A 20,562-nucleotide genomic window follows, 5' to 3' on the forward strand; every position below is an offset into this window, starting at 1 on the left:
CCATCTCTGTGATTCATATTTATAGTAATAAAACAGAAATTGAGGCGGCCGATAGTTCAGAGAAAAGTGGTTTCAACATGAAATGTAAAATAAAAATAATTTCTAATTCTAATAACTATTCGCCATATCAAAAATACTTATTTCCCTTAAAAATAAAAAAATTGAATTTTTTTATACAATGATAATTTTAAGGGAAATTTTAACTACTTGCAAACTTACAAAGATAAAGATCAGCGCTCACCTCTTTAAATTGATGGCTAACAGGAAAAAAAAATAAATTATTTAATAATAGCAACAATTGAGATTTTTTTTTACCCTATGTACCGTGATTTTCTCCAAAATTCTCTCCAACAAACTCAGAGTCGGAATTCTTTGGCGGCGGCGGCGGCGGCGGCAATAATAATAATAAAATCGGCATTTAAAATTAATTTAACCTATGCAACCTGAATATAAATACTTGATTTCAGGCCATAAAGTCCATTGAGAACGTGCCATTAACATGTGATTGGGTAAAACCATCTTGGTTTGGGTGTTCTCTTAGTATTCTTATTAATCCAGCTGCTGTAGAGTTTTATCAGGTGGTCTGAGCAACTTATATTTAGAAAGAATGAGGAATTGGAGTATATTATAGCCTCTAGAGCTTTCTTTTGTTGGAATGTGTGGAAAATGCATTGCGACTCTATCTTTAATGATGTTGTGCTTGATCCCTTTAAGGTTATAGAGTCCACAAACAGCATGATTAATGACTATTGGAGTGCTAATGGCTTTCTCTCCTCTGATATCCGAGCTACTACGGAGGTCTTTGAGTTTGAGGAATACTGGTCATGTCCTTCTGTTAGTGAAATTAAAATTAATTAAGATGCGGCTTTTTGGAAGTTTACTTCTGCTGCTAGTCTAGGTTTGTTGTGTAGAAATGATAAGGGTGTTGGATATTATAAAATAATTATGGGTGTTTTAAAAGAAAATATTATAAATTAATAATATTAAATACTTTTTAAATAAATTTATGTTGTAACACATATATTAAACCACATTATTACATAAAACTGTTTTTTAATTGTGTTAAACATGTTTTACTGCCTAATCTTTAAGATGTTTACCTATAAAAAGTAATGCTTTCCATATGTATTATAGAGAGCCTCTGTGATGGGCTTTCTCTCCTTCTCTATCCCATTGCTTCATCAGTGTTAATATTGCTGAGTTATCATAGAAATTTTTGTTGTTTTGTATCCTTGCTCATTTTGCAAGAAAATCTGTTTAATTTTAAAGAGCTGTCGTGTGATCAATTCAATGTAACAAAATAGCTCTTAAGGATAGTGTTTTTGAGCACAACTCAGGCTATGAGTTCACTCACTTTCGCCAACAATCTTAAGAGCTACTCCTGATGAGTTGATTTTGTTTGGTTTTACTAAACTATACTAAGTGGAGATGAAAGAAAACTCCTAAAATGAATGCTATAACGATAGTAAAGGGCTGGAAGTTAAGAGAGAATCTCTAGACAAAGTAACCTATCATTGTGCAAAGATGGTGGATGTGCTATCATTGAACGTGTTTTCTAAAGATTGTTTTATTATTCACGCGTCATGGTTTAGATCTGCCGCAGGTATGCTTTTATCATACCAATAATTATACCAACAATTATTTACTGAAGATATTGGCACTGGGCTGAATAACTAAGAACATGTCTATATGGAGATATATATATATATATATATATAATATAACAAATGAACAAATGATATACACACACATATATAACAAATGAATTATGGTATTATACTTTATGTGGACATTAAAGGTTCAACATTCAAGTCTTTATTTGGTTGTTATTCAATTATACCAACATTGTTTTTTTCTTAATGTGCATGGAGTGTTTTTGTATGGGATTATGAGATCATTTGTTGTAGATTGTTTAACATACAGGTTGCATTCATTCTAATATATAAGAATAGAAATGGTTGTAGACTCTTGGGAAACATAAGTGCACGGATTAAGTCCGTGAAGTGCTATTAATTGGTTTCCTATGAATATTAATAAGAAAGTTAAGGGAGATTTAATATTGGAATTTTAAAACATACATAAGGATTGGCCCATAAAGCGGGCATTTATTTAGCCATGGTTCATGAATTTCGGTTATGGTAATTTATTGATTTCAAAACCTTTTGTCAATTATTTGAAAATGCTATTGTATAGTGTTAATCGAGGTTTGATAGCCGGATTTCTATCATTTAATTGCAATTGAAATTGCAATTTTATGTGAAAACGTTTGTGTATTTTTTAGTTATTATATTGTGGGCATTCATGAATTAATTAACACATAGATTTTATTATTTTGTGAATATCATTGGGATGCATGATCATATCATGTGTATAATCATAACAGTGTGGAAGGAAATTAAAATTATCATTTGAAGACTACTTCCACAAGCCATGGTGTGAATCTTATGGCTACAAATTGTAATGAGCAATTGCTTGAATAATGTTGTGGTGGAAAAAGTTTTTAACTATATATCTTCCTCTGAAATTCTAATTTAAGAAGAATGGATGGTGATATATGATATCCAACCGTTTAAAATACCCCTAGTATGGGGGCTTTGCGTAAGTTTGATGCATGTCATAATATGTTTATGGTGAATTTGAAATTATGAGATTCTAATTTAATTAGAATGAGCAGAGATTGTATGGTGAGATTCTAATTTAATTATAAAATTATTCAAGGTATGAATTATTTTTTATATGATTGAAATATTTTAAAATGTGGGGGGTGTTTAACAAAAATTATTTTTCTTTACTCTAAAAATTGTGTTGTACCAAATTATTAGCCTTATTTTATATATACCAAGATATTATTCTGTTGTGATTTAGAGAGAATATTCATGAAATTTAATCATTTATTTAATGTAGATAAATGTAATTTGAAATAGGAGCATGACTTATTTTATTATCCTGGCATGAACATTTATTATTATGATTGTGAATAATGATTTATTTATGTGTTATAATCCATATGAGATAAATAGAATATTTTTTTAAATTATGAGATTGTGAATAGTAAATATCCAATGTATAAATTCACGGATGTTAATGTGAGAAGATCCACTGGTAATTATCCACCCTAGTGGTGATGAAAACAAATATAATAATAGGATCATAGAGTTCATTACTCTAAACTTGGAGGCTAAGTTGTGAAAAATCTTCTTAACAATTTTGATGTAAAACTGACACTTAATGTAGATGAGCATTCTCATGATGCTAACATGTTTTCTTAAAAATGAAAATGGAATGATTCTATTACTCAATCTATACATGCACGTACAAACCTTAGAGAGTTTACCGTATTAATTAATATTAATCCCATAATATAATTATGTTATGTGGAGATTGAACATATCAAATAATCTCATAAGAAAATGAGACAAATGAGTGTTTGAGGGATAACATAAATGTTGGTATCATTATCACATATAATGGATTTTCATTGTATTAAAATAATGCAATGATGTAAATTGAATTTTATATTTAGATGAGAAAAAATTCATTGGTAGCCAAATAAAATATCATGTGATCCAAAGTTTATTATTCTGAAGTTGGTTGGTAATGAGGCTAAATTGTTGAGAAATTTTTACTAAATATTCTATTATGAGTAAAATTAACACAAGCCATGTCGATGATTTTTGATTGTCAAATGGTGATATTCATTGTAAAGAAAACAATGGCACAAGTGAATATCGTTTAAGATACAATCAAGCAAGCTAAAAGAGAGAGTTATCTCAATTGATTTATATGAGATCAAATGTAAGTCTGACGGATCTATAAATTAAACCTCTAGGGAAGAAATTAATTATTTAAATGTTGAGGGGAATAGGACTTAAGACAATTTAAAATTAACAGTGATGACAACCCACTATTTGTGATTAGATATCCTATAAAGAAGGTTTAATGAGTAAGAATAAGTTACTTGTTAGTTCTGCTGGCACTAAATTTTTTGTTTCTTCCTATGGCTTGAGAAAGTTTTAGAATACATTGATTTGAGGTTGAGTAAAAGCTCTTAATGATTTTCATAATCCTTTTACATGGTGTTTTCATCACAAATATACTTGATGAAATCACCCATACAAATGTGGAGTGGGGCCGCTCCTATGAAATCGTGGTAAAATCTTTAAACATTTGTTAAAACCAGGCATGCACATGGTGGATAACGGCCAAAATTGTTGTTAACAGCAGAAATTATGAAGGTATAATCTGACTAATAAAACCTCTAGTACATAACCAAAATCTGTTAGTTTAATAACAAAATTACACCGACTTTTCTATATGCTAAGTTTTATTTATCTAAGTTTTCTTTAAGTCGAAAGACACTAGATTTAAAGTGATTATCTTCCATGTGTATAACTCAAATGATAGCGATTCTTTCGACACATGTGGAGGATTTTTGCAATTGTATCAAAAAAGAAAGTCCCATATTACTCAAATAAATGGAGGTCTTAGTTTATGGATACTAAGACGTAAACTTGGATTAGTGAATGGGCTTAAAGAAAAAATGGATTCTCACATATAATTGCTTATCAGTTAGACATGGTATTGGTCAATTTTTCAAAATTTTGAAAACAATTTTGCGGAGATACAAAATTATTTACTTCAGATAGTTTTCCAAAAAAATTTCATTTCCTTTTGAAATATGTGGGACATTGTTGGATATTATAAAATAATTATGAGTATTTCAAAAGGAATTATTATAAATTAATAATATTAAATACTTTTTAAATAAATTTATGTTGTAACATATATATTATACCACATTATTGCATCAAACTGTTTTTTAATTGTGTTTTATTGCCCAATCTTTAAGATATTTGCCTATAAAAGGCAATGCTTGCCACATGTGTTATAGAGAACTTTTGTGATGGGCTTTCTCTCCTCCTCTATCCCATTACTTCATCAGTGTTGATATTGCTTAAGTTATTCTAAGGATTTTTATTGTTCTGTGTCCTTGCACATTTTATAGAAAAAGTCTATTTAATTTTGAGGAGTTGTTGCGTGATCAACCTAATGTGACAAAATAGCTCTTAAGTTTTAAGGGCAGTGTTTTCGAGCAAGACTCAAACTATGAGTTCACTCGCTTTTGCCAACAAAAGGTAATTTCATTAAAGGTTGGATGGAGAGAGTTTCAGCCACTTCTAGTTTTATGGCTGAGCTTTTGGCTGTTAAGAAAGCAGTGGGGATGGCAAAAGAATTTTTCCCAACTAAGGTGATTGTTGAAATGGATTGTACAATACTGTTTAAGGCCTTGACCTCTCATGCTTACTAGGCTTGGGCGTGGGAATTTCACCATGTTATTGAGAATCTAATTGATGATACTAGATCTTTGAGTTTTCTGTCATTTTCTCTTGCCCCCAAGTATGGGAATCGTGTTGCCAACTGGATGGCTGCTGATGCTTTAAGAGGGTTGGGACTGCATGGTCTGGTTTTATCACCACTACCTCCTCTAGCTTCTCTCATACTCACTGCTTTTGTTTATCTTTTCTCATATGATATGGACCAGCACAGCAACGAGGCAGACAGGGAAGGAATTTGCTAATGCTTTTCTTGACCGTTAGTGTAGTGTACTTGGTTCGGGTAGTTTGGTTCTGCTGCGTTTTTTCAATACTGAATGTTTAAATTTGTTGTCTTTATTTCCCTGTTTTGTTGCACATTGTGATGTTTCTTCTTCTTGGCAACGGAATTGCTTCTTTTGTTGGTTAAAAATATGTATATATTATTAGTAAATAATGAATAATCACTCGTCAAAAGACCTAATTTGTCCCAATTCCGCATAGTTGTCTGGTGAAAGAATTACTTAGCCATCAGACAATAAATAATTGAGTACCAAGGTTTTTTTCTCCTTTTATTTTTTTTCACCTTCTCACCAAGAACTAAAACTTAAAGCTCACTGGCCAAAAAAAAAAAAAAAAAGCTTGTGTCCAAAAAATACAAATCAAATTTTTAAAAATTTAAAGTATGACCTATTCACATTAATATATAAAGAGTTTATCATTAAAAATTTAAAAATTTATAAAGGGCTTATCATTAATATATAATGATTTATCATTGACAAATAGAATAAATTGATTATAATGTAAAATATAATAAATATTAAACTATTTATTTGGTTTAATCAAATAACATAGACTAGATCTGAAAAAGCTATATATATAAAGAATTAAGAAGTCAATCTCGTGCTTTGTCGCTTGCAAGAATCAAGAAGGCTGGATGTAATAATTTGTTTGCGTTTCACACACCTGTACAGTTATCATAAAAACTTGCCTGGATTAAACATCTCTCTCTCTCTCTCTCTCTCTCTCTCTTTCTTTTTTGTTGACAAAGCCTGAATTAAACGTCCAAGCTAGTTTCAGTTTTCAAGTTCGTTATCCCGCAGCCCAACCAAACTTACATGCCATGACAATAGGATCTGAATTGCAATGAGATTGAATCAAATGGGCTCTAATTCACGATTGAGTCAGCAGATGCATTGGTGAAGATAAAATCTCGCATGGAATAAATGCAAATTTACACATAAAAGGGAAAAACTAATTATTTAGCTCATTGACTTGGTCACAACCTGGACTCTAAATCTTAATTCAGTCCAATTCAAGTTTTAATCATTTAATTCATTGGTCCCTATGTTTTATAATTAGTTTGTATCTTAATTCTTAAAATGATTTTTTGAAAGTGTAGGAATCAATAAACTAAACAATTGAAACTTCAGAAACTGAGGTGATAGGTGAAACTTAAGATTGAGTTATGGTGAAACAAACTACAGGAGTCTGAATGATTAATTTTCCAATAAAATGTGGCTGTAATCAAAATTGAAGGATAATATGCAGCCAGCACGGTTAGAACTTAGAAGTTAGAACAATATTCTCTCTTTTTTCCTGTAATAAGAAGTAACCTCTCAATTATTCTTGAAAAAAAGAAGGAAAGCAATGACACCAAATTAATAAATCTCTTCACATAGTTCTCTCCATTGATAAATCTCTTCACATAGTTCTCTTCTTCACCACTTTTTTTCAGGTGAAAACGTCAATTCCATTCCCGAGAAACGGATACACATACACATAAATAGAGAGTGGGGGAAAAAGTACTTAGATCACCTTCCGGAAAAGGTTTCAATTTCCAAAACTTCTATTGCAGAAAAAAATATACACTATATACTTCTTTGTCTACTTTTGCCAGGAGACTAGCACTGGAAATTATATCGGCAGACACCGGCGTCCACTTAGAGAAAACTCGAGTCAACGTGAATATTCGAACGGGCGGTTTGAAGAGCAAGATAACCCAGCAACATAAAACTTACAAGGTATAAAACACACTGACATAAAAATACGATTGAGTCGAACCAACTACAAGACTAGTATTGACAATCGATTTATAATGATCTCCAATACCCACATTTAATAGTACAAGACCTTTGAACTAACCCACTGCGACCTGGATGTGTTTAGAGATCTCTCAGATTCCCTCCCCTATAACAGCCCCTGATAAATAATCTAGGTCCAAAAGAAAAATCTAGACAGTCGTTAAAAGAGATTATTGAAATTAAAAAAAAAAGGACAAACATTCAGAAAATCATTTCATTTTCTCATGGAATCTATTTCAGGCTCCACCATCAGTAACCTGATACTTGGCAGACGCAGAAATTGACCTCAAAATACACTCTAGCCGATCTTGGGCTTCACACATGGAAAAGCAACGGTACAACAACTAAACCTGACTTGTAAGCAATCAGAAAGATCACCAGACATCTCTGAGGTATCGTCCATCCATTTGGAGTTTTTTCACTACAGCCTCAGCTTCTGATGAGTCCACATTTTCCTGAAATTCAAATCAGAAACATGGTTTCGAAGTGTCCCTGAGTAAGAGGTACATATGGCTTAGCAACCAAAGATGAGCAAGCCAAAAAGGGCCACTCGGAAGAAAGCATATTTTTAGTAATTTGATACCCCAGTGCAGAGGATACATTGAAGATAAGAAGCAACTACGTTTCCCAAATTTTCATTTACAATACCAGAAAAAACAGCAAAGTCAGCTTTTTATTGGTTAGTCATACAAGCATATAGAACAATGTGGAGCTCCTCATGATTTTCCGTCACTAAAAAGGACAAACTCATGAAAGATGATTTAATTTATATCAATGTTCAACACACACACACACACACACACATCAAAAGTATATTCAACAGATATAATAAAGTTTATATCAAGCAGTACTATTCACCAATAATGATCAAAGTAGGTAGAAAAGTGTTTTCTAGAAAGGAAATGATAAATGCACATATCTTACTTCTTTCCAAGTACATTTTTTCATTTTCTTTCTAGAAAACATTTTTCTGTGACATTGCCTAAATGTTAATGCTGGGAGGGGTGGGGTGATGAAAGACAACCCGCACCTGTTGCTGAACAATGGTATGAAGGGTCCGATGAACATCTCTAGCCATACCCTTAGCATCACCACAGACATAAAGATAACCTCCCTGAGACATCAGCCTCCACAAATATTCTGACTGCACATAAAAAATTGGTGCAAAAATTAATTTAATAAGAGTTAAAATCTTCTCCCTTAGATGCTACTAACGGTTACCTTATCCATCATCTTGTGTTGAACGTACTCCTTTTCTGGTCCCTCTCTAGAAAATGCAACAATCAACTCTGACAGAGCACCTTGTTCCACAAAATTCATCAGCTCATCTTCATAAATAAAATCCTATAAAAGACCAAGACAAGATTTATTAATTAAAAAAATTGCACATCCATCAGAAAATCAACAAAGAATGAAAGGGCACCAAGCAAGTATCTGACCATACGGCGATTCCTACATCCAAAGAAGAGTAATGCAGGCCCAAGTTGAACACCATCCTCTTTGAGGGCCAGTCTTTCCTGAATAAATCAAAGATAGAGGAGTAAATTATGAAAATGTAAAAGTTAATAATGATTATGTTCAAGGATCCGTCCGTACTATGATTCAAGAATTAGAGCTTAACTAACAATGTGGTAATCTACGATTCATTTAATACAAACTTTCGTTAATCATGTTATTCCAATTCCAACAAATTAAGGTTTTCAATTTCAATCAAATTAACTTCAAAATGGACTTTGATTATAATCAAATCAAATTTTTGAATTTTCATTTTAGTTCTTCATATGTGGTTGATTATTATTGTACTTTCTATTTCTATTTGATTCTACTTTTTTTCCTCCAATCCTCATCCATGAATTCTTCTTTTTATTCCATCTAGTTCATTATCTATCAGCTTTATTACACTGAAATCAGAACCCAATAAATATCCATTCTATGTTCAAATCAACTTCAAAATGGGACTTTTGTATGTGACTATATCAAAATCGAGTATTTCATTGCAGTTCCTAATAATGTCATAGGTTATTATATAACTATCAACTTGACTCTATCTTTCTCCCCACAATTCTCATCTACGAATTTCTTCTCTCCATTCTATATTGCTCAGTAGTCAGCATTAACTACCAGCCTCACAGTAAAATCAGAACACTATAAATATCCATATCAAATTCACATACCTGTAAGAATCCTCTGAAAGGTGCCAAACCAGTACCAGGTCCAACCATAATAATAGGAGTTGAACGATCAGCAGGTAACTTAAAATTTGACGGCCTAATAAAAATTGGAGCCCAGCTACAGTCACGGCTTTTCTCTAAGGGGACAGCATTCTGTTTAGTAAAGACAGAGATTTAGGTAATACATATTAAGATCAAGCTGCACAAAGAAAAAGGAAAACAAAAGGACCAAGATGTTTCTCTCTGGCCAGAAAAGGACCAAGATGTTGGGACTCTGAATATAATACGGACAAGAAGCATGTCTTTTGCAAATCGCTACCTTCATCCAGGTAGAACACACTCCTTTGTGAATTCTGCCAGTGGGAGTTGGACCATACACCAAGGCGCAAGTAACATGTACCCTTTGTGGAGCAAACCTGGACAATCAGAACATGTCAATATTATCCTTCGCCAAACCTTTCAAGTTTAAACTAGACATTTAGATAGATAAGATAAATTACCTACGAGAGGATGAAATTGAATAATAGCGAGGCTGTAAACGAGGGGCTATTGCAGCAAAGAACACACCAAGGGGAGGTTTTGCTGACGGAAACGCAGCCATTACCTCAAGGAGACTTCTCTGTCTTCCGATCACCCATTTAGAATACTCATCCTAGAGAATAGAAATTCGTAAATTACCAATAATAATAAAAGCATTGAACTGGAAGACAAGAAGTAGCAGCACTAGCAATTTTTTTACACCTTTCCCTCAGGAGATGATAGAAACTTTAATCTTTCTGCCTCACTAGGTTCAGAAGCATGACCAGCCAAAGCAACCAAAGCAGCCTGAATGAGGAATGAAAATAACTTCCTTATTTATCCATAGAAAAAGCTGGTCCCCATCTAATCAGTATTTATTCACATAATAAAACAAGGACAAATTGCTAAGCATTGAAACTGAAGATCACATGAAGACCTTTCGAGGAGGATTCAAGAGATCAGCATAGCGTGCTAGTGCAGTACGAAGCATGCAAGGACCAGGAAAAGGAGGTGGCAGAGAACCTCCTAGTGCGGTGCCATCTTCATTATCAGCATGAAGAGAAAACAACAAATCTAAATTCTGACCCAACAACTTTCCAGCTTCTTCAACTGTTTCATTGCAGTTCTCAGCATAAACACCCACATGATCACCAGTTTCATATCTGTAAAACGAAAGGCGAGATTCATCAACTAATTCTTTAACTACCAGATAAATATATCATAACACATCATTAGAGAAGATGATCCATAATTAATGCTGAAGTTTACATCCTCTATAAGTCAGCTCCCACAAGACAATCATGCCCTTAAATACGCAAATATCTTTTCACACACCAACACTTAAAACAACTGAATCCTAGGAAAAACACAGCCTCTCAAATAAAAAAGATGTGCACATACCCCCTTGTTAACCCCATTAGAAGATTCACGCCCTTAACATGCAATTACCTTTTCAAAGATCAACACTTAAACGATGAAATTCTAGGAGAAACGCTACATTTCCTTTTATTATCTTATCTTTTCCTTTCTTTCTTTTAAAAGAAACACAGCTCTTCTAATAAATAAATATGTGTGCATGATGCGCATATGACACAGACATACAAGGAATTGTTTTCAAATATATAAGTCCATTATAGCAACCCTTTTTCTATACTAATAGCACAAAAAAGTATTTATCTGTGAAAAGGCATTGTTCTAAGAACCCAGAAAAATCACCTCACCACCTGCATTGGCACAAAATTAAAATAAAAAAGAACAGTATATGAAGCGATCAACCAACAACTAACACTAGCAAATAATTTTATCTAGAAGGAAATAAGTTATGCATATCATTCCAGCAGATAAAGTCAACTAGCTAATGTGCTTAAGAAAATGAAAGCATTAGAAACATACTATGAGAAATTATTTGGGAATCCACAATAAAATTAAAATATTACTATACGTGATCTATGATGTCCTTTATCAGGATAAATGTAGCCTAACTTACGTTATGGCAGTCCCTGGTATATCAAACTCCAGATGAATGCAAGAGCGATTAGACTCAGGTTTGTGAAGCTCTCTTTGAACGGCTACCCTAACACTTCAAGGGAAAAAAGAAGATACATTTTGGTTCTATTCCTGTTTGATAAGAAAATAATAACCACTAATCAACATGAACAACTCCAAGCACCTGCAAGGATGGTGAAGGTCAAACACGCCATTCACATTTGCTAGATTTAAGTTGTCATGGCATTGTGTGATATTGGGATCATGAATCACCAATCGATATTCAGGAATTGCAGCTGTATAAGGAGTAGAGACAGAATTCATATCATCCTCATCTCGCAGCAATTTGTCCAGCTCAGGCCATAGAGATTCCTTCCTACAAATGCAAATCCAAACCACATCATTTGAAATCTCATACGAGTTTCATGTCCCCTAGGCAAAATCATAAACTAATTGTAGTAGAAACACAATCAGTATATCAATCAATATAATAAAAAATCAATAGAAAATTGCACTATTAAAAAAATACAAATAGTGAATAGCAACAGTATAATGCATGTAACACGTGAGAGGCCCATCTTTAGTTATTATGACAATAGCAACAGTACAGAAGATTATATTACCATGCAGCAAAATCATCCTCAATGGATTGATCATCATCACCAAGTCCAACTGGAACAAGACGCTTTGCACCTGTGATAAACACAAAAATAAAGAAGACATCCATGAAGAGTATCAAAATATCTCTAAAACTAAATAAAATCTAATATACACATCTCAGAACATTTGAACCTAAGTACATGTTTCTACTTGCCAACATTCATCTAACTGTGAAGAGTTAGAACTCAATTCTGCTGACATACAAAGATACAAAAACCAAATAAGGTAACTAAAATGTTAACACGGTATTTGAGTATAATAATACAGTTATATTAAATCAAGAAATCATGCTGGAGAATATGTTTAAACAAATTACAAATATTTTTCAACTGTCAACAGAATTCCATCCACAAGACTTGAAGGAAAGCATGTCAAATGCTTTGAGAAAGCAAATAACCCAGGCTAAGCTAACACAAACCTAGCAATGGCAGATAAACTTGATTATCAAGGTGGAAATAAACAAAAATATCTACAGCAAATATCAAAAATAAAAATACATAGTTTTCTATTCAGTTTTACTCAATAACTATGAATCAAATGGCTTAACGTGAATAAATGGGGAAAATATACCAATTAAATAGGGATGATGAAGTTAAATACCTTGTTCACTAAGTTTTTCATCAATGACTTTACCTATCTGTTTCAACAGAATACCGTCAGATGACAAATATGATGTCAGATGTACAAAACAGAGAGGGAAAACAAGGTTTACCTTGTTAAAATGTTCATATTGCCTGTTACCTAGGCCAAAAACACCATATGTGAGTTGTTGAAGCCAGACACTTCCTTCATCTTTTCCCTGAAATTAAAGCCAAAGCATAAGAATTGTTTTCTGTAAACTTTAAAGCATATAAAAATACCAATATGAAACAGAAATCTGAAAAATTACTTAGAAACAGGGGTAAACTACAAACCTCGGTTAACCATTTGTAAAATCTAGCAGCATTGTCGGTTGGCTCTCCATCTCCATAACTACATTTTTAGGTCCAAATATGATATGAAAATATTAGGGGCTATAGGAATAAGTTGGGGCGGGAGTATAAATGTTATTCCTATTTGGGTCAGTACTGTTACTTTATTTAGTCCAATAGTCCAGCCCTATAAATACCCAAGTCCAGATACGTAATGTTGTTGTTGAACTCATCTAATAAAACGCACTATTCAGAAACGTCTCATCTAAACTTCCCTCTGTTCTCTCCTTCTCGTCTACCTATCTCTCTTCTCTCTTCATCTCATTCTATCCTAACAGTGGTATCTAGAGCCAATCCTTCCTCCCTCATATGCCTGTCACTCGTTTGCAAACAAGAATGGCTAAAGAAACAGAAGCAAGACTCATGATGATTGAAAATCATATTGAAGGGCTCACTACCTAGATTGCAGAACTTGTCCGCACAGTAGAAGAGTCTCAAACTCATCACGAGACAAACTCCAATGAGGCAGAAGGACACCATCGCAAAATTGGAGAAGGACGCTAGCGACCAAGACAAGAACAAGAATACCAACCTCCTACCCGATTTACCAAGATGAAGTTTCCAAGATTTCAGAGAGGAGATGTTCTTGGATGGCTCATGAAGTGTGATCAATACTTCCAGCTTGATAACACCCCAGACGCGTGGAAGGTCATGATGGCTAGTATTCATCTTGATGAGAAGGCCTTTCAATGGCATCAAAGCTTCATACGTACTAGAAGGAGATGTGCGACTGGATAGGAAGAATACTCGAAAGCCATAAAGAACTGATTCGGACCTACTAATAAAGCACCCATGGCAAAATTGATGCGGCTGTGACAAACAGGGAGCTTAGGAGATTACAATGATTCTTTTGATGAAATTGTATGTAAGCTGGACCTAACTGAGGAGTATCTGGTATAGACTTATTTAGAGGGTTTACAAGAAAAATATGCTAGGCCAGTAAGGTTACTTAAGCCCACAACTGTTCAAGATGCAAGAAGTCTGGCCCGACTTCAAGAAATACACCTTCAGAGATCACTAGAAGCAAACACATGCTCAAGAAAGGTATCCTACGCATCGCAGAGCAACATCACGACATCCACAGCCTCTTTGCATTCTGCGAATGCCTGGGCAGCACCGAAACAAAGCTTCTCACATGATAGGTCTCACCAAAACACAACTAAAACAGCACAACCAACCTCAGAATCCTCAGTCGTGCAAAGCTCAGCGTCTAACACAGCAAAAGATTCATCTTCTTCTTCTCGCCAATTTATTTCTAGGATTAAAATTCCCACAAAATTAACAACAGAGGAGGAGGCAGAACACAGAGCACAAAACCTCTGCTTTTACTATCATAAAAATTTTTCTAGTGGCCATAATTGCCTTCAAAGACGCAAGATACAATTGCAATTAATAGAGCTAGATTAAAGTCTAGAGGAAGAAGAGATGGAACCTAATGAGACAGACCCTGATGAACGAGAAATTCCTCCTGAATGCCATCAAATTTCAATGCATGCCATTGAGGGTGAAGTTAGTATGAATTCTATGAGACTTCAAGGATATGTGGGAAGGAGACCTATCCAAATTCTCATAGATAATGGAAGCAGCCATGATTTTCTCCATTATGATTTGGCAAAGAAGCTAGGCTGGAATGAAGAAGAAGATGGATGGACTGATGCAGTGGCTGCAGGGGCTGGAAAATTGAAAATATATGGAGTTTGGAAGGCATTTAAATGGAAAATGCAAGGAGAAGACTTTGGCCGAGACCTCAGGATAATGAACATACACACTTACAATATTGTGTTGGGCTGAGAATGGCTTAAAAGCCTTCATTATGCTTTTTCGGATAATATTTCTGTTACTATGTATTTCTGGAATGAGGGGAAAATGTGGGTTTTGCAGGCACAACCTTCATCAAAATGGCAAATGGTTGATTCCAGCAAGTTGGAAATTAAGAATGGAGACAGGTGCCAATTATTTCTACTCTAATTAGCAAAAAATAGTCAGTTTCAGAGTCAAATCCATGCTGTGCAACCAACAAAAACCATTCTAGAGGCTGTTGGTGACCTTTGGAAGAATTTAACAGTCTTTTTGATAAACCTAAAGGTTTGCCCCTTTTTAAGAAGGATCATAACCACCCTATTCTTTTACAAGAAGGGACAGATCCTATTAATCTCAAGCCTTATCATTATTCTTTTACCTAAAAGGATCTTATTGAGAAAATGGTGGGAGAGTTGCTAGCTACAGAAGTGATACAAGAGAGTAGCTTCCCTTTTGCTGCACCTATTGTGTTGGTAAAAAAGAAGAATGGCTCATGGCGCATGTGTATCGACTACCGTGAGCTTAATAAGAAGACAATCAAAAATAGATATCCTATTCCACTTGTGGAAGAATTATTGGATAAATTAAGGGAAGCTAGATGGTTCACAAAGCTGAATTTGAGAACGGGATACCATCAAATCCAAATGGAGCCTCAAGACACATTCAAAACAGCCTTCCGGTCTCACTCGAGTCATTATGAGTGGTTTGTTATGCCATTTGGCTTAACCAATGCTCCAGCAACATTTCAAGGAGCAATGAACTCTATTTTTAGACCTTACTTGCGCCATTTTGTTCTTGTTTTCTTTGATGACATTTTAGTTTATAACTCAAATTTGAATCTGCATGTTCAGCATCTAAGACTAGTGTTTGAAATTTTGCAGAAAAATCATTATTTCATCAAGAGGAGCAAGTCTACCTTTGCCAACAATAAGGTGAAATACTTAGGGCACGTTATTAACAATGGAATGGTGGCTAATGACCCTCAAAAAATTCAAGCAGTGGTAGATTGGCCTACACCAACTACTATTAAACAATTGATGTCTTTTTTAGGGCTTGCCGGGTATTATACAAGGTTTATCAAAGGGTATGGACAAATAATCAAACCCTTGACGGACCTTTTAAAGAAAAATGCATTCAAGTGGCATGAAGAAGCTGCTGTCATATTCAAGAAGATGAAACAAACACTTGTCCCAGCACCAGTTTTATCTCTCCCAGATTTCAATAAAGAGTTTGTAGTGGAAACAGATACTTGTGGAAAGGGAATTGGGGCTGTCCTGCTCCAAGGAAATCAACCCATTGCATTTTTCAGCAAGCCTTTGGGTCCCAAACAGCTCCAGCTTGCAGTTTATCAGAAGGAATTATTGGCCGTTGTCCTAGCTGTTGAGCATCAATACCTTGAAAGAAGGAGGTTTATTATCAAAACAGATCAGCAAAGCCTTCAATTTTTGTTGGGACAGAAGTTGAAGACCCCTTTTCAAATATATTCGGTTACAAAGTTAATGGGGTATGAATATGAAATTCATTATAAAAAGGAGAATGATAACACAGCTGCAGATGCTCTTTCTCGACTTTCACGACCTCAATTACTTCAGATGACTTTAGATACATCATCTCCAAAATTATTACACAAGCTTGAGGAGAGTTGGGAGTTGGATCCAGATCTCAAGGGCCTTATTTTTGAGTTACAGAGAGAAAATGGCAGTATTAAAACCTATTCTTGGGATGGCAAATTCCTTAGAAGAAATAGGAAGCTAGTGGTGGGGTAAGTCCAGCTTTGAGGCAATTTATTCTAGAACGGTTACACACCAGTGCTCAGGGGGCCACTCTGGAATACAAGCCACGTCTCACAAAATCAGAGAATTATTTTGGTGGAAGAAAATGCTATGAGATGTGCAGGATTTTGTCAAAAATTGTGACACTTGTGCCCGCTGTAAGTATGAGACAGTAGCAAGTCCGAGGTTGTTACAGCCACTATCAATTCCGAGTAAGGTGTGGGAGAGTGTTACTATGGATTTTATCGAAGAGCTCCCCAAATCAGGAGGAAAGAAGTCATTTGAGTTGTAGTGGATAGAATGAGCAAGTATGCCCATTTTATGGCCCTATCTCACCCATTTTCAGCTTCTACATTAGCTCAAGCATTCTTGGATAATATATATAAATTGCATGGAGCCTCAGATGAAGTGATAAGTGATAGGGATCCGGTGTTTATTAGTAATTTTTGGAGGGAGTTCCTCAAGTTGATTAGAGCGGAGCAAAAGCTTACTTCTTCCTACCATCCTCAAACCGATGGTCAATCTGAGGTGCTCAATCAATGTTTGGAAACTTATGTACATTGTATGTGTTGGGAGAATCCTAAAGAATGGAGTAAATGGTTACCACTTGGTGGTATCATACTAGTTTTCATACTTCCATCAAGGCTATTCCCCATGAATTACTTTATGGGCAGAAACCTCCTCTATATGTTCCTTATTTGCCTAGATCAGCAATTGTTGAAGTATGGACAGGAGTTTTGAGGCAAGGGAATGCATGATTGGAGTATTAAGGCATCATTTGCATAGGGCAGTGAATTTAATGAAGCAAAGAGCTGATTTGAAATGATCTGATCGAGAGTTTAAAGAAGGTCAATAGGTGTTTTTGAAATTACAGCCTTATAGACAAATCTCTATTGCCTCTAAGAGCACTCAAAAGCTAGCACCAAGGTACTTTGGGCCTTATAAAGTGCTCAAGAGGATTGGGAAGGTTGCGTACAGGCTGGAATTACCTCCTAGTTCCAGAATTCATTCCACTTTTCATGTTTCTCCCCTCAAGTTATGCCCTAACCCATCAGTGAGGCAGAGACGTCCACCTGATGAATGGCCAGAAATTCCAGAATTGTTATTTCCTGAGGAAATATTGAACAAACGTGTGGGAAGGAAGAAAGGAAGGATTATTACTGAAGTATTAGTTTAGTGGAAAGGCTCGCCAGATGAGGAAGCTACATTGCTGTCTCAGTTCAAATTTCAAAAACAGTTTCCAGATTTTCCTCTTTTTGATCCTTGAGGGCAAGGATGTTAGGGAGGGGAGTATTGATATGAAAATATTAGGAGCTATAGGAATTAGTTGGGGCAGGGGTATAAATGTTATTTCTATTTGGGTTAGTACTGTTACTGTTATTTAGTCTAATAGTCCAATAGTCCAGCCTTATAAATACCCAAGTCCAGATACGTAATGTTGTTGTTGAACTCATTTAATAAAACGCACTATTCAAAAACGTCTCATCTAAACTTCCCTCTGTTCTCTCCTATGCGTCTACCTATCACTCTTCTCTCTTCATCTCTTTCTATCCTAACAAAATATGTCAACTTCACTACGAACTTCAAGTATGTTTTAAACACTTTTATAAAAGATGGATCTTACGTGGCCAACATGAAAAATGCAAGGGTCTCTTTCTTCAATTTTTCCTCATATTGATTAGCATCTTCTGCATAGTCATCCTGATTTAGATAGATAAATCAAAAGGTCAAGTAAAACTCTATGTTTTACAAAAGTAACTTCTCCTAGAATGATACAGCATGTCGTCATTTGGAACTTAGAAGACTTTCTAGTGGTTCCCTCATGGGGCCCACATATTTAAAGACAAAATGAAGTGCCACCATTTAATCTGACTCCAACTTACCAAGTCAACAACTTTGACAGCCGCTTTCTCATATCTTGCCTTGATCTCCTCTGCCAAAGCCTATAATAAAAATTCAAAAAAGGCAAAAAAAAGTACGTTCGTAACAAAGCAGTAAAACATGATTACTAAAGAAAAACTGCTGTCTGAAAAACAAAGATCCTCTTTAAATTGAGATCTCACCAATTCAAGCATTCACAAAGTCGGGGAAATAAGATTCTTATTTTGGTACGGTAAAAGTGCATAAGTCACATCAAGCTGACGTTAACATATTTTTCAATTAGCTGCCTTTGAGGAAATAGTTATAATAAGGACTTATTTTTGAAATGCTACGAGCATTCTAGTCGCCCCTCAGTGCTCTTCCTTCGAATTTCCTAAGCTCCAATATAATGCCAATACATAGGGTTACTTCCCGTTATAGAGCTGTCATGAAGTAATTTGATTTCCCATTAACACGGGGATATTCCTTCTGCAATTTAAATTTTCCGAATTGAATACCAGGACAAATCAACAGGCGTTTAGAAAAGCTGAGGCCGAGTGACGACTAAAAATCTCCATCGTTGAGTATGTCCTTGGGTAATGCAGGAAGAACACCGCCTATGCTCGAACTAAGTTGTCTTAAAAAGCACGAGGAAGCACGTAACAGCATCCGATTCGTCTGAGTTATGACGAAGCAACAGTGTAGAAAGAAAGAAAGATATTGTTTAACAGGAGGGTCAGCAGACACTTCCAAAAGAAAGTACCAATAAACCACATAAATCGCATCTGGAAACAATTTTATGACGTGCTTTCACATTTACACCAGAAATAAGCTGAGAACATATAAACACCGCAAACATTTTCACCTTAGCGAATCCCTCAGCGGTACCAGTCTGAGTACCGAAGAAAATTGTAACTTTAACCTTCCCCAAGCCCACGTCAACATCATCTTCTTCATCCTTCACCGTCGAAGACTTGGGCACCGCCACTGGCTTCACCTCCTTACTCCGATCCCCCGATTTCTTCCACACAAATACCAGAAGCCCAAGTACAATAGCCACCGAGGTTGTCACGATCACCAGCAACAAATCCGAAACTGAATCACCCATCGAAATACCCAGCTTCGATTCAAGGGTACGTACCAAATCAGAATTCGAAGCCATCGTAACGAAGCAACAGAAAATCAAGTCAAACCGCGAAATGAAGCTCAAATCAATTCAAACTCTCTCCCTGATGATGAAGTTGTAGCCGATTCCCTCACTCTTGCTCCATCCCCTCTTTCTCTACCAGAATGTGAGAACCGAGAAAGCTCGGGTTCGCCCACGCCCACGGGGAGGAAGGAATTTCGAGCGCGAGAAAGAGGGAGAAGGAGGAAGCGGAGGAAACAATCAAAACTGAAACGGTCGTGTCTGACCAGGACCCACGAGTCCCGAGAGGTTGACAATTAATGCCTCAAGCCAATTGTCATATCATTCTCGTTAAGACTTTGGACGGGAGTCCTGGTACAGTTCAACACGACACCATGACGGCAATAGAGGCGTCTCGGCGTTGACAAGGACCTCCAGAATTGGCCACGTTCTCCTCGTCAAATCCATTCTCCTCTTTGTCGAACCATTTCAACCTTTATATAGTGATCATTGGCCACAGCCAAAAAACCACTTTTCTTAAGGCGTCGTCGGACATCATGTTCCCGTTTTTATTTGACAGCAAATTACCTCATGTTTCTATATCAGTACCGTAGATATGATATTTACTTATACTTTTTCGATAAGTATTTATAAAATGTTAAAATAATATTTTTTAAAAATTTTAAAAAATTTTAATTTTTGATATGTATTTAATATTTATAAATTATTAATCGATGCTTAAAAATTAAAAAATTAATTAAAACTTACAATATTAAACTTTTTATTACTAATATCATTTTTT

General features: G+C 35.2%; 1 protein-coding gene across 3 annotated transcripts; it reads right to left on the reverse strand.

Annotated features, from left to right (window-relative positions):
• Positions 1 to 7,329: 7,329 nt before the first annotated feature.
• LOC129302853 (NADPH--cytochrome P450 reductase) lies at positions 7,330 to 20,219 on the reverse strand. 3 transcript variants are annotated; one of them, XM_054941724.1, is made up of 18 exons: positions 19,500 to 20,219; positions 18,658 to 18,717; positions 18,399 to 18,475; positions 13,146 to 13,203; positions 12,944 to 13,030; positions 12,832 to 12,868; positions 12,195 to 12,264; positions 11,756 to 11,947; positions 11,573 to 11,665; positions 10,523 to 10,748; positions 10,309 to 10,392; positions 10,068 to 10,219; positions 9,887 to 9,983; positions 9,571 to 9,720; positions 8,836 to 8,913; positions 8,618 to 8,740; positions 8,427 to 8,540; positions 7,330 to 7,851 (listed from the first exon to the last, which is right to left on the reverse strand). In XM_054941724.1, the coding sequence occupies exons 1-18, from the start codon at positions 19,794 to 19,796 to the stop codon at positions 7,771 to 7,773; spliced, it is 2,076 nt and encodes a 691-aa protein (XP_054797699.1). In that variant the 5' UTR covers positions 19,797 to 20,219; the 3' UTR covers positions 7,330 to 7,770. The 3 variants fall into 3 exon arrangements, with proteins under 3 accessions (XP_054797699.1, XP_054797701.1, XP_054797700.1); XM_054941726.1 differs by lacking the exon at positions 19,500 to 20,219 and adding an exon at positions 18,838 to 19,469; XM_054941725.1 differs by lacking the exons at positions 18,399 to 18,475; positions 18,658 to 18,717; positions 19,500 to 20,219 and adding an exon at positions 13,735 to 13,959.
• Between the last annotated feature and the right edge of the window lie 343 nt (positions 20,220 to 20,562).

Source organism: Prosopis cineraria, unplaced genomic scaffold (genome assembly GCF_029017545.1).
Source record: "Prosopis cineraria cultivar Desert tree isolate PC_DT_omini unplaced genomic scaffold, ASM2901754v1 PC2, whole genome shotgun sequence".
Taxonomy (NCBI): domain Eukaryota; kingdom Viridiplantae; phylum Streptophyta; class Magnoliopsida; order Fabales; family Fabaceae; genus Prosopis; species Prosopis cineraria.

Excerpts from the sequence above, each read along its gene's own strand:
- LOC129302853 (XM_054941724.1), bottom strand. The coding sequence starts at position 19,796 with ATGGCTTCGAATTCTGATTTGGTACGTACCCTTGAATCGAAGCTGGGT. Across the intron at positions 10,220-10,308 it reads TATCATCTCCTGAGGGAAAG|GATGAGTATTCTAAATGGGT; the intron begins GTGTAAAAAAAT and ends TCTATTCTCTAG. Across the intron at positions 9,721-9,886 it reads TGTGTTCTACCTGGATGAAG|AATGCTGTCCCCTTAGAGAA; the intron begins GTAGCGATTTGC and ends TTTACTAAACAG.